Consider the following 14,278-nt stretch of genomic DNA (forward strand, 5'->3'; position numbering starts at 1 on the left):
TCCACTCTATAGCAACTGATATACCAGGTTCTGAAAAAAAATTATTTTGTTCCTAGTTGAATGTTTGGTTTTGTCCCAGCAAGTATATTCATGTATAGAATTTACTTATATGCTTAATCATACATTCAAGCTCGATTCAATTTATACAAACCAATACTTATGTGAATGTTATCCAAGGTTAGATTTCAATGAATCACTTAAAATTAATGACCTGATAATTATACAATCGAACAAATTAACTGAACCTAATTAAAAACGCACAAGGACTTCATAAAAAAAGTTTTTTTATTGTGATTCTTGGGTAGGAAAGAATCCTTCTCTTCTTTGCAGACGCTTCTCAGAGTAAAAGTTAGAAATCTTCTTTGTGCTGTTTCTGTCATAAAAATTTTCTCTATGTGATCGCCATTTGTAACATGAATAAGAACAAATGAAATGATTTCGTTGAACTCTGGTCGTTATTGTGCGTCTATGACAACGTTTCCATTATATGTGATAACGTCACCGTTCAAACGAACGGCATTCTGCGCAGCCGAAGTAGCTTCCAGCTCGTCCCTTCGTTCATCTTCAGTGTTCATCGTTAAAAACCGAAGAACTAGTAAATTCATAGCCGCAGATATCACTGTTAACCCAAATAAGATGAAGATCATGCTCATGGCCACATATTGAGGATTTGTTTGAAGTGAATCTCCTTTCTGGAGAGCCACAAAATCCCCAAACCCTATCGTTGTAAGGGTGATGAAACAGTAGTAGAATGCATCCACAAGATTCCATCCCTCATAATGCCAGAACAGAAGAGCGCCGCTTGTGAGAACAATTGTTGAAAGTTTCATTGTACCCAGGATAATGTTTGTTTCGGACACATCGGCGTTCTTCATCTTGAAGCATTTCTTGATTTGTTTGAGCAGGTAGGTAACGAAAACATTGAGTCGCTCACCAACACTTTGGAACATGATGATGCACAGCGGTATGCCAGCCAAAGCGTAGAACATGCACAAAATCTTGCCGCCCACCGTCTGTGGAGTGCTGTGACCATAACCTGAAATGAAAAGCAAAATATATTTAAAGCTTTGTTTACGCCACCGAGAATGCATAAACACTATCGAAACCTCATATTTACGGATCGTCTGGTGATTAAAACTATTCAAATTCTTTCCAGAGGGATATAAAATAATAGTCATTTTGCTCGGTCCGAAGTCAGCAAGAGCCACAATAGTCACTATAAACAGCTCACCGTACTCGCACACAACTCTATAAGCGTAAATCTGATTCATGTTTAAAGTCACATGAATTTTAAAACTCGATGTTTCTACAAGCCTAAAGATCTAACGCAGATCAAGGTTCAAACAAGCTACAAACAAGATATGCCTTTGGATAGTGTCACGAGCAACAGCACACAATTAGCTAAGTTAACATTTGCTAGCTAATCCTTTTAAAAATAAATAAAATTGACATTAGATAAGCTAATCTTTCAAGGTTTTGGCATGGATTGTTCTAACATAACGCATCGACGTGTCTTGACCTGAATGTAGTTGTAGTGCGTTTTCTAACCGTTCACCAACCGTGGTAGGAGAACAAAATATTCACGGTTCACCCGTCCACATGTGCATCCGTTTGTCCGCGACACCTAGGTTAGGTTTGCGTTTAGGTCACTTCAGACACCGTGGTGGGGCATCCATCTTCCTAGAACAACTTTCTGGGATATTTACTTGCATAGTCCTTTTTATCAGCAGTTCTTCTTCACAGATACACAAACTGTTATCAAAAGTATGGCACTTGAGCGTCACAAGTTGGGGATCAAAAATGGCTCTATACGGATAAGAGTAATTTAACATTAAACCTCCATTTTGGACAATTACACTATGTGGGCATTAGTCTATTAATCACCATTATGGAGCTCTTTGATGACCACGGGAGTTTATCATTAGTTCATAAGTTAACGCGTTGAACATCTATGCGACAAGATGTATTTAACACTAGTTTAACAGTATACGCCTTTATGTGGACAAGGAGAACTTCACATTATTCCATATAATTAACATTAGAATGACCTTCCAGCGTCAGTGGAAATTTAATAAGAGTCTATAGGTTTAACATCAGTATGACACTCTGGTGCTGACGGGAAGGGTGATACATGTCTGTAGGTTTAACAGGTGGAACTGTCTGGCTGAAGGTGTGTTGCAAAATATATATTATCAGTTTGATTCTGCACTATATACTTCTGCATCTTATCACCATACATTTGATGGGATCTTCTATTTTCATGCGCTTTTGATAATGAGTAGCGTGAATCTAAGGTTTGCGTTTACTTTAAAGTTGTTACAGCATATGTCATTTTCTTACTGAAGTGATTTATAAACATAATACATGGTGGCAAGACCGTAAAACATTGCTACACGGTCAAGCAAGGTTAAACTTTTGCGTAAGTTGAGGGTTTCATGTACTTTAAAGTTTTCACATTTTTGGTGTTAGTTTGAACATGGCAATCATCTGCGACTCGACTGACCGATCGAGAGAAGACACCATTTGACATGATTGACTAATACACATCCGAAATGACAAACACACCGTCTTACTAACTTGCACAAATACCTACCGACCCTAGGTGTAAGTAATGGTCAGCATGCGCGAATGCTTGTCAGTAGAACCGAGTGATGGTCAGTAAAACAGCGTATTGTCTTGTGGGTGTTGGTCAGTATAGGCGCCTACTGGTATGTAGGTGTTGGTGTTGGTCAGCAGATGTGAGAGCTGATAAGTTGTTAAGAGTGTTAGGAGAAACGAGTTCACGTTAATCCAGCAGAATAATGTTAAATTCTCCTTGTCTGCACAGAGTCCATAATGTTAACATATGGACTAATGTTAATTTTCAATTGTCAACAAAGGGTCTCATTTCATAACTGCAACCATAATGTCAATCTACTTGTCCTCATATTCCCATTTAATATTATTGCCATGGACAAATTGTAATTTTTTTAACCACATAGCGCCATTATTAAAATGGGGTTGCAGTTTTAAATTTACCGTGTCCTTACAGGGCTATTTATAAATCCATTTTGTGCGATCTTTCAAAATGGAAGAGTAATGTTAAATTCCTCTGTTCTCTGAGTACCATTTTGTCCCATAAGTGCCATTTCGAAATGGAGGAATACTATTAAATTCCACTTGTTCGTATAGGGCTATTTTTACCAAAAGTGTTAATCTTCAAAATGGAGGCCTCCTGTTAAATTCGTCTTGTCCACAGGTTGTGATGTTGACTCAAAGAAAGACACTTCACTACCATTGTTATAATTGAAATGATAGAATCCAGATTTGTACGTCCTAATATACTGACACAAGCTTTGAAATGCTCAGATTTACTACCGGTACGTGTCGTTTTAATCCAACGCTATATAGCCAACACAGTAAACGCACGGGACATGGAATTCTAACAGCATGGGAAATTTAGTCTTGATAATCATTTTAGTTAAATCGCTTGTACTAATGATGTCTTGTCATCGCGAAAATTAGTTTTCCCTTGCATAAACTTTACCAGTTCCTCATTATGTCCATAGAAATACCTATTATATTAAACAATGTAGCACATTAAAACTGAATAATAATGAAACTACTATCGAATTAATCCCTTTACGGACAGTAGGAAGCAATGGATGAAATATCTTTAATTGTATTTTATAGTACAAACCAGATACTATAACGTTAACCCGCCGGTAGCATGGACTACAAATCTAATGAACGTGCCAGTAGCATGGACTAAATCTGAGTTTCAGTATCAATTTAAACGAGTGTTTCATGTTGAAACGGTGACGAATCCGTGCGGTGTGAAGAGCACCTGGGAGTAAAATGGCAGTCTTCGGGGTACTCCTACACCAGGACTCTGTACGTCGATACTAATGCATATTCATCACAGCTGGACCAACTATCTCTTACAACAACAATGGAAGGCTAATACGACGGACTGCAGGAGGACTAGATTCAGGGGTTATGTTTATTTCTTCTACTTAAAAGTTGCATAATGAAACAAGCAGATCTTCATTGTTAGAGAAAGTTAACTGGTAAAGTTTACAAGTCATCCATTTGGTAGGACCTTAAGTACACTTTTGGAAATACATGCATTGTAGCCAGTACAGAAAATATGACGCTCTTTGAATTTTACGAAAGCAACGAGTATGGATTGTCTTTCTAGTTTGTAATGTTTGCATGTAACAATAAAACAGAAAATGATTAGAAGTTATGGCTGACGAATAAAAGCGACAATTTAAAGCCATTCTTACAACCATTCAGTAGATACTTCCAAAATGTTTGCATGCTATCCGTTACCATACACTTTCTAATCATGAATCTGCTCGTAAAACAAAGAAACAACTATTGGTCCATTTATCTGCTCTTCATATCGTTCATTTATTAAACCGTCGCTTCGAAGAAATAAATATGAATCACGTCAAAAAAAAACTGTGTTATTGATACCTATCTCCCACGATTTATTCACATTGCTTAACATGCTGCTCGGACTCCAACTCCTAATTCTTTTCTCTTCATGCCACGAAAGTTACAGCCGATGGAATTTGTCGGGATGAATATGTCTCTCGCACAACAGCTCAAACGCTTAGACCATCTTTAGAGGCTTGTGTTACTTATAAATAGTGACTGATTCTACATAAAGTGTGCATCTTAAGGGTTCTTCGTCAATCAAGCAATACAACAATATAACTGATTTGTTATGTTTTATAGAGAAATGTGCATGTGTGCGCGCATATATACATTTTCATGAAACAATATAGATTGCATAGTTCATGGCTAAATTATGTTCTTCGCCTTTATTAACTTACGCAGAAGTGTGTCATGCATAGATACAACTGGTTTTGGACAGACGTGGGAAGGCCAAATTGTGTTTTAAAAAAAAAACGTTATCAGAGCTTTTACTATAGTTTTAGTTTTAATATTCCTCAAAAGAATTGCTTCTGGAAATCTTTTGGACGCACACATTATAGTCAGCAAATATTGGTTACATGTTTGGTGTTAGGTAAGGAACAGAAACAGTCTTCAATTATTCTGCTAAACGGTTCAGCAAATGCAGGAATAGGTTTCAGATGAGCCTTAATGGTTTTTCTTACCATTTCACAAGTGTGACAAGATCTACAGTATTTACAAATATAACTTTTAATTTTTGGCCAATAAAAATGATTAAAACTTTTATGATCAGTATTACTGCCCCTAAATGACCAATCAAATGTATTTAATGGTCTAGACTAAGACTTTCCTATCGATAATATTTAGGAATAATAATGTGATAGCTCACTTACCATTCGTTACCAGGGGGTACCGAAGGTGGTCTCCATTTTCTTTAAGAACTCCATTTTTAACAAAATAACAAACAGTCACTTGCATGGCTTCAGTTTTGCTAATAGCCCTCTAAAAACTAGGAACTCTCATGATCTTGTTCCTGTTCGAGAATGAGAGATTGCTGTTTGTCACCATGATTAGAATAAAAAGAATGTGTAGTCAAACGAGAATCACTGTGATCAAAACCCTTTGATTAATCCATATGAGAAGCAAAAGTGACCTCATCAAAAGGCTGGCCAATACATGTATCAGCTACAGGAATACCCTTCTGATCAACATCATTCTTAAGAGATCTTTTTGCCATAACTCTAGTAACTGCACAAGCTGACAGCAAATCAGTGATTTCTTTTTCGATAGGACCGACTTTCTGATCCAAACAAGGCTTGTCAGTTGCAAGTGGATTAACCACAACCTTATCTCCATTGCCTCATTATAAATGGATCGAGATGTCATTGTTCCGGCTGTCATTGGTCTGATGACAAATTTACACAGGGAGATGAATATTCCCTGAAGAAGATCATTCCATTTAAACGGAAGACCTCTCAGAAAAAGGTAAAGTACCTGATAAAAACTCTGAGAAGCTCATGTGTCCCTTAGAATTATAATAGGGATAGACTTGACATAATCACCAATAAGTGACTCAGAACCTTTCAACATGAATGGTACATAATTCTTCATAACAAAATCAGACTCCGATTTGTTTGACCCAACCATTGTATTTCTTTCAATATATGACCGATCTTTAGAAATAAGAGAATTCGGAATAGATCTGTCCTGATTTAGCTGCTTAGTTTTAAATCTGTAACAATGAGAAATAATTTACCCTTTCTTCTTCAAATAGGTGCACGTAGGAAGAGATATAGATTTCTGATCAGTCTTATCAGAAACTTGATTCCTAAATTGTGTACCAGATTGCGATTTTGGAAGTGCTCGTATAAGACTGAAATGATCTTTTTCATTAAAAAAAAAACAAACAACTGGGGAGAAGAAGATTAATTGACAAAAGAGACTTGGTGAGTCACGGAATAAGCGTCAGATGCAGGAGCAGCATTTTTTTAAAGTTTCGACATTTTGCTCATCAGAGTAGAATTTAATGTCACTGCTAAATCAGTTCTTGAAGGATTCAATTAATATGAATTGTCCGAGGTTATCGTAGTTTTGATCAAACTTCTTTGCTGAGTACCACCTATCAAATAATTTTTATGTTGCTCTAGTAGATTCATCGTCCGACTTATGTTTACAATTCCTAAACCTTTATCCAAATGCCATAGTAAACAACTCACAACCCTTCAAGATACTTCCTTAATCACATCATAATCAGCTCTTTCTTGTACTGACAATGAAATGTAGACTTCACGAGCTTTGCCTATCCACTTTGTATTAACATAGACAGATGCTGTCTTGACCATTTGAAAGTTTTAGAATTGTTTTTCAAATGAAGAAAATATTTATCTACCTCGTTTTCTCGAAAAGAGGGTACTTACCTAATACCTATGGTGACATCAAACTCTGACCTTGTATCTAAAGGGAGGGGGATACTTTCCATTTCTAATTTTTCTGGTAAAAATTGCATTTCATTCTCTTTTTTAATTTGTGTGTGTCTCTCTCTCTCTCTCTCTCTCTCTCTCTCTCTCTCTCTCTCTATATATATATATATATATATATATATATATATATATATATATATGCCGCTTTGTTTGTCTTTCTTCTTTCTGCATATGCGTTTGTCTTTTTACTTTCTGCAGCTGTATATGTCTCTCTTCTTTCCAGTTATGCCTCTCATCTTTCTCTTACTTTCTATCTTATGGTTTAATTTCAATTCCTTTCATTACTCTCATTTCAGAAATAGATATAGACTTACTAAGCCGACTCAAAGCACTTTTATCCCCAAAGTTCTTTTCCACCAAATATTGGACCAAAATAGTTTTTACTTGTTTGCTACGTTAAAGAAGTCTTCGCCGCTTAAAGATTATATTGTGTGGTAAGTAGGAGCCATTCTCCCCTTTTCAAGGACTCTAACCCATCCTCGGTAGGATTTTAAATAAAGTTCTCCATTTTGGATGACATTGTGAAAGCTGGCTTGTTTCACTTTAGATTTCTGAAATATTTGCAATTAACATACCTGGGACTTAGAAAATTCCGAGTCAAAGTGAATTTAAATTTCAAAAAAAAAAAATCTTAAGTATTTTGGAGAAAGTTGTATCCAGGACAAGCCCCCAATTTTCTGTTACGACTCTCTGTATTAAACTAAATGACAGAAAAGAGCAAAAACCATCAAGTTTTGTAAACATAAACAAATAATGTATTCCCCGGAATGCATCGTTAAATTTAAAAAGAACTTACAGTATTGTGAATTAAACCAGAAAGATTCCTATAAGTTCTATCGCAAGTAAAAATGTATACAGTTCCAATTGAAAATCAGTGATGTTCCAAAATAGTTCTAATATTGAATGTGATGTTGTGCCTGTATTCTTAATTGGGCTAATGTGCCAATGGACTTGTGTGTGGCCATGTGTTGTCTTTTATCTATCACAGTAATATAATCCAAAGTGTCTCTGACTGAATTTATAACATATAATATTAATGGACACTTTGTATGGTCATTGTGTGGTCATTTAGAGTACTAAATAGACAGGCATATTATGATTTGGTCAGTTACACTAATAAACAGATATTTGATTAAAGTAACTGATGCACATACTACTGCCACGCAATGAACAATATTTGTCTCCTTTTTCCAGACTTGGTCGAATCATGAAAAGTTAATGTCTAGACACGTATTACCCTTTATTATACCTTTTTTTGGAAGAGTGGTAAAATTAAACAGTGGGAGAAGAAATATATATATATATATATATATATATATATATATATATATATATATATATATATATATATATATATATATATATATCCCTATCACCGGAGTAATGAGTCTAGAAAATTAACTAATGGGGTTGAATCTAATAAACGTTGTGACTCACCAATTGCAGTTACCAACGTCAGTGAGAAGTACAAGGATCCGGCGAATTTCCACTGTACCCCTGAGTAGTACGGTATTGTTTTCATGACGTTACGTTTTAGAATCGCGTAATCGTCATCGGGTATATTATAAGTGGTGCGGATTTCTTTTTCTTCCTTCCGTAAGGCGATGTGTCGTTCTCTCTCAAAAGTTGACTCCAGTGCGTCAAACATGACTGCACCAGCTAACAAGTACGTAAACGTGCACACAATCAAGGACAATGTCCGAACATTCTGTTTTTTAATTTCCATTATTTCTATCTAAATTCCACACTCAAGGTCAAGGATAGATGGTGTATTGCATCAGTTCCATCTGAAATATATATATATATATATATATATATATATATATATATATATATATATATATATATATATATATGTGTGTGTGTGTGTGTGTGTGTGTGTGTGTGTGTGTGATCAACCTACTTTGAAGCTTTAGAAACGAGTAATTTTACTTTGCCTCCATAATTTTTTCAAATTAAGATGGAATAATGATATACCATATTTATGCTTGTGTGTATATATGTATTTGGTTCAATTGCATGTCAGTACAATTCAGGTCATGTGTTGCCAAGTTCAGTTTTCCTCCTAAAGACACGTGCCGAAGATAAAAGCCCAGAAGGCTAAAATCCCTAAATATCAAGGGAAATAGTTTGAGGTTAATGCGCTTGTCAAGAAATGCAAGACCTTTCCCAGCGTCAAAATTATCATGGGCGGTATATGTGGGCAAAAGAGTTGTCCCCATAAGTGAGCGGATCATGATCGCAATGCTCAATGCGCACGTGTGTGTGTGTGTGTGTGATCAATACGAATGGATACTGTAACAAATATATTGGTATTTAGAAATATACCTGGCAAATAATTATAATCTAATAATAACAGCGTGAAAAATAAAACAAATACATAATTTTAGTGTATTTTCTTAATGCATGTCAAGTGAATCAAAAAGTACTTAATAGCATTTCTGAAGGAGCGAGGTAACCATTCTGTTGTCTTGGAAAATCTTTACAAAAATAGTCAACGGTAGCAAACAAAATGAATATAAAATGAAGCAATTTGATGCCTTTAAGGTCGAGTTCGTTTCCCGAAATAACAATAGGCTGTTTCAAATAAGTAAAATTATAAAAATTATGATAAGTTCGTATTATACGTTGTTAGTAATGACTAACTTAGTTACAAGAGGTTGCCTGTATCGTTTAAATTATTTTTCCATTGAACGTATGCATTTTATTATACAGTGGAATACGATACTCACGTGTGTAGTGATGAGCAGGGGTGTAGTGCTGTGGGAATGGTGTTCCCTTACTTACTTGCGCGTTCCCTTACTGATTTTTGAACTCAGCATTGTCACCCAAATCCCCTCATCTGAGTAACATGCGTTCCCTCACTTCTTTATTGCGTTCTCTTACTTCTTTCCTTAGCACTGCGCCACTGGTAATGAAACCTGCTTTGTACATGTAGTGTAACGCAGGTGTTTTATTATCTCCGTTGATGACGCACATAGTTTGGTATATTTTTTTCTCTGATTAGTCGATAAATTGTTATTTAAATCACGAGGAATCGGGTAACTAATTAAATATATCCAAAAATGCTCATTAGCTTATTTGCTGAAATACATAATAAAACTATCTCATAAATGTTTATAATGCTTCCCACCCCACCCCAAGATTAATTAATTACCGGTATTTCGCCAAGTCAAAGTTGAACTGATGAAGACGTAAAAGCACCGTAGAACTGTAATTCTTCCACATTTTAATTCCAATTCTGATGTGATCACAGGATTATCTTTCGATCTTTAGAAATGCATGACATCGACTGCATTAAGGAATCGATTTCGCTAACAGTTTAAACTCTCTTTCGGGATATGTAACACCAATATGTTTCATGCTCGAGAACTTTAAAAAAATGTGTGATAGTTTATGCAATTTTGACGATGCCCGATTCCATGCAGATCTACATATACGTTGTACGTTGTTTAAAATCACACACACACACACATGTATATATATATATATATATATATATATATATATATATATATATATATATATATATATATATATATATATATATGTAATCTACGTTCATCATATAGATTGTCTCCTACTTACGTTAGTGAAGCTATAGGACAAACTCCTCCTTTGTATTTCTCATCTTACGAAATTGTTTTATATACATGTAGTGTTGTCCACAGAACAGCATCTCTAGCAACCGATCTTGCAGTTATATCCCTCCAGATGTGTCAGGAAAATTCCGATTTTGTCACAATAACTGCAACCTATTTTTCATATCGATCGATAACATCTGAGAGGAATGTGCGCATCTCAAATATAAATAGATACATATATCGCACCACGAATGGTTAACTGAAAGTTTCGGATCATATTAAGAACTAGATTTTACAGTCAAGGGACTGTGTGAGGGACGGATAGGAGGACGATGTTACTGTGGCCAAGACATAAATAGTGTAAACCAATGAGAAAGAAAAAGGGTTGAAGAAAATTATATATTTAATTATATGAGGACATATCATAAAACTTTCATATTTCGGTGCCTTATGTCGGTGATGAATATAACTTGATCGGTAAATATTTACCGATCGTCTGAAATTTATATGCAAATTTCCCCTCTGTCCTTAGGTTAAATGACGTAATCAGGCAAACGTCATATTCTCTAGTTTTGGAAAACTTAATAAATCAACTAAATATGGAATAAAACCCTTTCGAAACCAATTTAAGTGAAAAGGGAGAGATTACGTCAAAAGTGTAATGTTTGACTTCACAGACTAGTGATTTTGTGCCGACATAAACATTATATAAACGTGTGCTCACATTAATATTGTGCTCTAAATGTTTCACAAAAATATGTTCACATAAGTATTGTGCTTTAAAAGGTTACACATTAGTGCGCTTACAGGTGTGATGTGATCAAAAAATTACACAAAGGGGTGTTCAGTGAAGTGTTGTGCTCAGAAACATTCGGAAAACGGAACATGAACGTGCAGATTCCTAAATTGGATAATTGCTTATCCTGCCTTTCGAGACCTCTTATCTATACCAAAACCTAACAGAAAGCTATATATTATGAAACATTGCAAAAATGACAAGAATAGACAAACCTTGCAAGGTTATTGACTTATTATTTGATACGTGCGGTGTGAGATCTTTTTGAGCTTCGTCTATTAAAACAATATATAATTTTGTATCCCCTTCCCCGCAAGTGTTTTGCTACAGAGATATTGATACCGTCTTTATTATCCGCCAATTATCCAATCTCCACATATACTGCAAGATGTGGGAAAGGAGGGGTTGGTGTGGTGCGGGTGGAAGTAAAAATTCCAATATACGAAAAGTTCAAGTATGTAACATGTTTTACAGATTTGCCAAAATCTTTATTTTGCATGCAATCAAATCTGAAAACACCAGATTGATCTTAGCGATTTTATTGTATGTCTCTTGATTTGCACCGTTCATTTGGCTTAAAGGCTTATAGCTACGAGCGTCCGCCTCAGATGCGGAATGTCGCGGGTTAGAACCAAATACGTATAAAAATGGTACTAGCCAGTGTCAGGACTGGTCGGTCCGGTGTCAGGATAATGTAAATGGGTGGGACATGATGCTACATGTATGTAGCATTATGCCCCAGTACTAGATATTACTATAGACTGCCACATTGCAGACATCGTAGAGATATGACTAAAATCGTTAAAGATACGTTAAAACATCTAATTCACACTCACACGTGTCTTGATTTACCATCCGGTAGGAGTAGTCAAGCTATGCAGTTTGATTTGATGCAATCTGTTGTAAAAAGCGTGCTGGGTACCAATGGCGAGACATCGAAGTTGATCAGTCTTTTGTTTCTCTTCTTGTTACTTGCAGCGTTTTCTTCTTATGTCCAACATATACTTGCTAAGGACTGAACAAAGTTCAACTTCCACAAATCCCGAGATTTGTCCGTAATGTTTTTAAATTATACCTGAAAAATCCTGCACGTCAAGACTTTAGACTGCCTTAAAAGTTAAAACTCCAATGCAAACATCAGACCGATGGCTGGACCATAAACGATACAAATTAAAAAATGTATTTGTAAGACAAAAGGAAAATGAACAGGTGCAGGGGAAACGGTGTGAATGTCAACCGCTCTAGACTCACGCTTCCAAACACGTGTATAAGAAATAAAATGCTGTGAGTTAGTACAAATATAAACTCTAATATTTTTCTCTTTCCACCAACCAGGAGGAATACGGCGGGGGTGGGGGGTGGGGGGCGGGGGCTGGAAGAAACATCCATTATGTCAACGTTTACTCTTCCGTTTGTCATTTCACTAATTGCTTTTGTAGATGTGAGTTCATTTAAGAAAACTCAAATAAAGTTTTTCCTAATACTGCACTCTTTCGCAATTGTGAATAATACACTTTATGTTTTATCATGAACGGATGAAACGACATAAGAAATCGCAAACACTTACTTATCTCGACCCCATTTCTGATTCACTAAACAATCACATCAATTTGCATATAGACAACTTCATCCCATTTTTTTCACCATTAGTATTTAGGATGCTATTGAAAGTATATAAATCAAACGCTTTAGTGTAACTATATCCTTTCTACACAACAATACCATTAATGGGTCAGACATCTATTACACACACACACACACACACACTGGGCTGACAATATGGGGTAGGTACAACCGGTGATGTATCACCGGGATCCGGGCCCGTAAGGGGTCCCAGGCCGAACAACACTTTTTAATTTTATAAAAGAAAAGTTTGTTTGAACAAAAACTACAAAAACTAGGAGAGGCCCGGGTGTTTCTTACCACAGGGCCCGCCATCGTTCTCTACGGTCTTGCACACACACACACACACACACACAGACACACACACACACACACACACACACACTTTCTCTTGGTAGTCTCTCGAGCCGAGGAAGACAAGTTGTGCAATCTCATCGACGGTGGTCGCTCGTGTGGCTCCGGAGTCCAAATTTCGATGCACACGGGCGGATGCAGGTGGAGCGTGGGACAAGGTTGGGGGTGGCTGGGACACAGCTCTGTGACATCTCTAACGAGCAGCAGTAAGACGCTGGCGGAGGTCAACCTCGACGGTGGAACTGGCTTTTCTGGTCAGGGCCCGCCAGTGACTCCTGTCTGAGGCAGCGAGCTCAAGCTGGTGGGGTTGAAGTTTTACCCATTCGTTGTGCGTCAAGATTGTCTTTGTACCTCTTGCGATGGCGGTCTTGGTTTCGGTTGCCCTGTGCTAGCTCTCCAAGGAACAGCTGCTTTGGGATTCTGTTTTGATCCATGCGGATGACATGGCCAGTCAAGGCGACTACTAAGGATTATGTAACTATCAAACACAAAAGTAGAATAATATTGAGTTTGATCCAGTAAAGATATTTTAATTAATCTTTAGCCAGTTATATATCCAGACTGGACAGTGTGTTACATAATAGAGCCACAACCTCTGCCTTAAGCGTCACAATAAGGGAAATTTTAATTCAGTGAGATATATGCATGAACTGGTGTACCCTTTGAACCAGTGAATCTCTTTAAAACCGTCAGCCGCTTGTATATTTTGACCCCCGAATCCACAGTCGTACCTATCATCACAAGGTCAAGGTCACAACCAGCAATTATGTATTTCAGTGATATGTTTTCTTATTGAGACTGTCACTTTTTAACACCTGTAGATACCTGGATGAGATTTTACCTGGGTTCGCGGCTTTTATACCATAGTCATAACCTTATCACAGATGTCAATACCAAGAGTAAAGGAACTGTCCTGAGACGGGTCCAGTGTTTTAAGTGCCGTGCGCAGTATTGTGTACGGGATTGGGAAGAAGGTGTGGAGAGTAACTTTTAACAAAATATCCGCAGTTAGAAATAAACTGGGGCACATCATTATC

At 36.6% G+C, this 14,278-nt stretch overlaps 1 protein-coding gene across 2 annotated transcripts in view; it reads right to left on the reverse strand.

The window, feature by feature from the left end:
* The window catches only part of LOC149783196 (two pore potassium channel protein sup-9-like), a 39,303-nt gene continuing 25,025 nt past the window's right edge, over positions 1 to 14,278 (reverse strand). The window contains exons 2-3 of one of the 2 annotated variants that reach the window (XM_089933083.1): positions 8,322 to 8,671; positions 1 to 1,036 (exon numbers count right to left, since the gene is read on the reverse strand). In XM_089933083.1, the coding sequence (XP_089789209.1) occupies positions 456 to 1,036; positions 8,322 to 8,610 (870 nt within the window). In that variant the 5' untranslated portion in view covers positions 8,611 to 8,671 and the 3' untranslated portion in view covers positions 1 to 455. Of the gene's footprint in view, positions 1,037 to 8,321; positions 8,672 to 9,616; positions 9,772 to 14,278 lie in introns of those variants that run through there. The other variant, XR_016414002.1, reaches the window with a different exon arrangement.

Source organism: Sinohyriopsis cumingii, chromosome 14 (genome assembly GCF_028554795.1).
Source record: "Sinohyriopsis cumingii isolate HCF-2022 chromosome 14, ASM2855479v2, whole genome shotgun sequence".
Classification (NCBI taxonomy): domain Eukaryota; kingdom Metazoa; phylum Mollusca; class Bivalvia; order Unionida; family Unionidae; genus Sinohyriopsis; species Sinohyriopsis cumingii.